The following is a 4,372-nucleotide window of genomic DNA, read 5'->3' on the forward strand; positions in this document are numbered from 1 at the left end:
ACAGAACACAGGCATCAAATAATCAGATTAAACAACACAACAGGACACAGACATCAAAAAAACACATTAAACACAACAGAACACAGGCATCAAATAACCACATTAAACACAACAGAACACAGGCATCAAATAACCACGTTAAACACAACAGAACACAGACATCAAATAACCACATTAAACATGTTATAGTGATGAGAGGACATTTCAGTTTACAGCAGACCAACGACCATAAAACCCTCCACAAACACTGATCAAACCAATGACCATAAAACCCTCTACAATCAGTGATCAAACCAACGACCATAAAACCCTCTACAAACACTGATCAAACCAAAAACCATAAAACCCTCTACAAACACTGATCAAACCAACGACCATAAAACCCTCTACAAACACTGATCAAACCAACGACCATAAAACCCTCTACAAACACTGATCAAACCAAAAACCATAAAACCCTCTACAAACAGTGATCAGCAGAACAAGATTATTAAAACTTTTTCATATATATATATATATTCACATTTATGAAGATTACACATTTTATATATGACTGCTTAAAGAAATGAAACTGTACAGACACACACACACATGCACACACACACTCACACACACACTCATACTTCCATGGGAGGGGCCAGTATGTGTATTGTGATAATTATGTGTAGGCTGTGTATGGACAGAGATATGGAGTTTACATAAACATGTTTAATTTCTCTTTAATGACAGTTATGCTACAGATACAAGCGGTTACAGGATTTTTTTTACCAGTTTTGTTTTTGACAGACAGCAGTGGAAAAAGACTAGACTGGTTTTACATGGAAGTGGTGGAAAAAGACTGGTTTTTAATGGATGGAGTGGGAAAAGACTGGTTTGTAATAGATGGAGTAGCAGAGTCCTTGCTCAGATACTGGATTGTCAGTCAGGACACAGATGAATATTCTGGGAACACAAACCAGTTTTTCTAAAGGTTCCCAGGATTTTAAAACATACACAGATCATTATGTGCTGAAATATTTCCCATCTCTGTACAAAGACATTCCCACAGCATCCTTGGAATGATTCTCAACATGACTGTCTCCATGTGATGCTGGAAAAAGCGACTCCGGTGTCATGAGAAAGGTCTTCGTTTGCTGTCAGAGTGTTGGCGTTCGGCTGAATCAGGAGATTTTGATGTAGGAAGAGGGTACATAACCCTCGTCACCGTTTGACTTCCTGACCCTCATCCAACCGTCGCCCTGATCCTCCTCCATCACACTCAGCTGCTCCCCCTCCTGGACAGACACCGTACCCTCGCTGGAGCCTGACACAGTCACACCACACACACTCATTAAACTTAAATCTGTGTTTTTACCATCTTCACTGGACACCATACACACTCATTAAACTTAATCTGTGTCTCTGTTTTTACCATCTTCACTGGACACCACACAGTCACACCACACACTCATTAAACTTAATCTGTGTCTCTGTTTTACCATCTTCACTGGACACCACACACAGTCACACCACACACTCATTAAACTTAATCTGTGTCTCTGTTTTACCATCTTCACTGGACACCACACACAGTCACACAACACACACTCATTAAACTTAATCTGTGTTTTTACCATCTTCACTGGACACCACACACAGTCACACCACACACTCATTAAACTTAATCTGTGTCTCTGTTTTTACCATCTTCACTGGACACCACACACAGTCACACCACACACTCATTAAACTTAATCTGTGTTTTTACCATCTTCACTGGACACCACACACAGTCACACCACACACTCATTAAACTTAATCTGTGTTTTTACCATCTTCACTGGACACCACACACAGTCACACAACACACACTCATTAAACTTAATCTGTGTCTCTGTTTTTACCATCTTCACTGGACACCACACACAGTCACACCACACACTCATTAAACTTAATCTGTGTCTCTGTTTTTACCATCTTCACTGGACACCACACACAGTCACACAACACACACTCATTAAACTTAATCTGTCTCTGTTTTACCATCTTCACTGGACACCACACACAGTCACACCACACACACTCATTAAACTTAATCTGTGTCTCTGTTTTACCATCTTAACTGGACACCACACACTCATTAAACTTAATCTGTGTCTCTGTTTTACCATCTTCACTGGACACCACACACAGTCACACAACACACACTCATTAAACTTAATCTGTCTCTGTTTTTACCATCTTCACTGGACACCACACACAGTCACACAACACACACTCATTAAACTTAATCTGTGTCTCTGTTTTACCATCTTCACTGGACACCACACACAGTCACACCACACACTCATTAAACTTAATCTGTGTCTCTGTTTTTACCATCTTCACTGGACACCACACACAGTCACACCACACACTCATTAAACTTAATCTGTCTCTGTTTTTACCATCTTCACTGGACACCACACACAGTCACACAACACACACTCATTAAACTTAATCTGTGTCTCTGTTTTACCATCTTCACTGGACACCACACACAGTCACACAACACACACTCATTAAACTTAATCTGTGTCTCTGTTTTTTACCATCTTCACTGGACACCACACACAGTCACACCACACACTCATTAAACTTAATCTGTGTCTCTGTTTTACCATCTTCACTGGACACCACACACAGTCACACCACACACTCATTAAACTTAATCTGTCTCTGTTTTTACCATCTTCACTGGACACCACACACAGTCACACCACACACTCATTAAACTTAATCTGTCTCTGTTTTTACCATCTTCACTGGACACCACACACAGTCACACAACACACACTCATTAAACTTAATCTGTGTCTCTGTTTTTACCATCTTCACTGGACACCACACACAGTCACACCACACACTCATTAAACTTAATCTGTGTCTCTGTTTTACCATCTTCACTGGACACCACACACAGTCACACAACACACACTCATTAAACTTAATCTGTGTCTCTGTTTTTACCATCTTCACTGGACACCACACACAGTCACACCACACACTCATTAAACTTAATCTGTGTCTCTGTTTTACCATCTTCACTGGAAACCACACACAGTCACACAACACACACTCATTAAACTTAATCTGTGTCTCTGTTTTTACCATCTTCACTGGACACCACACACAGTCACACAACACACACTCATTAAACTTAATCTGTGTCTCTGTTTTACCATCTTCACTGGACACCACACACAGTCACACCACACACTCATTAAACTTAATCTGTGTCTCTGTTTTTACCATCTTCACTGGACACCACACACAGTCACACAACACACACTCATTAAACTTAATCTGTGTCTCTGTTTTACCATCTTCACTGGAGCCTGACACAGTCACACCACACACTCATTAAACTTAATCTGTGTCTCTGTTTTTACCATCTTCACTGGACACCACACACAGTCACACCACACACTCATTAAACTTAATCTGTGTCTCTGTTTTACCATCTTCACTGGAGCCTGACACAATCACACCACACACACTCATTAAACTTAATCTGTGTCTCTGTTTTACCATCTTCACTGGACACCACACACAGTCACACAACACACTCATTAAACTTAATCTGTGTCTCTGTTTTACCATCTTCACTGGACACCACACACAGTCACACAACACACACTCATTAAACTTAATCTGTGTCTCTGTTTTTACCATCTTCACTGGACACCACACACAGTCACACAACACACTCATTAAACTTAATCTGTGTCTCTGTTTTACCATCTTCACTGGACACCACACACAGTCACACAACACACTCATTAAACTTAATCTGTGTCTCTGTTTTACCATCTTCACTGGACACCACACACAGTCACACAACACACACTCATTAAACTTAATCTGTGTCTCTGTTTTTACCATCTTCACTGGACACCACACACAGTCACACCACACACTCATTAAACTTAATCTGTGTTTTTACCATCTTCACTGGACACCACACACAGTCACACAACACACACTCATTAAACTTAATCTGTGTCTCTGTTTTACCATCTTCACTGGACACCACACACAGTCACACCACACACTCATTAAACTTAATCTGTGTTTTTACCATCTTCACTGGACACCACACACAGTCACACAACACACACTCATTAAACTTAATCTGTGTCTCTGTTTTACCATCTTCACTGGACACCACACACAGTCACACAACACACACTCATTAAACTTAATCTGTGTCTCTGTTTTACCATCTTCACTGGACACCACACACAATCACACCACACACTCATTAAACTTAATCTGTGTCTCTGTTTTTACCATCTTCACTGGACACCACACACAGTCACACAACACACACTCATTAAACTTAATCTGTGTC

At 40.5% G+C, this 4,372-nt stretch overlaps 1 protein-coding gene across 1 annotated transcript in view; it reads right to left on the minus strand.

Annotated features, from left to right (window-relative positions):
• Nucleotides 1-909: 909 nt before the first annotated feature.
• Nucleotides 910-4,372, minus strand: part of trip10b (thyroid hormone receptor interactor 10b) — a 30,834-nt gene continuing 27,371 nt past the window's right edge. Inside the window, exon 15 of the mRNA XM_030780318.1 lies at nucleotides 910-1,303. Coding sequence (XP_030636178.1) covers nucleotides 1,161-1,303 — 143 coding nt within the window. The 3' untranslated portion in view covers nucleotides 910-1,160. The remainder of the gene's footprint in view (nucleotides 1,304-4,372) is intronic.

The sequence above is a fragment of the Chanos chanos genome, chromosome 7 (genome assembly GCF_902362185.1).
Source record: "Chanos chanos chromosome 7, fChaCha1.1, whole genome shotgun sequence".
Taxonomy (NCBI): Eukaryota; Metazoa; Chordata; class Actinopteri; order Gonorynchiformes; family Chanidae; genus Chanos; species Chanos chanos.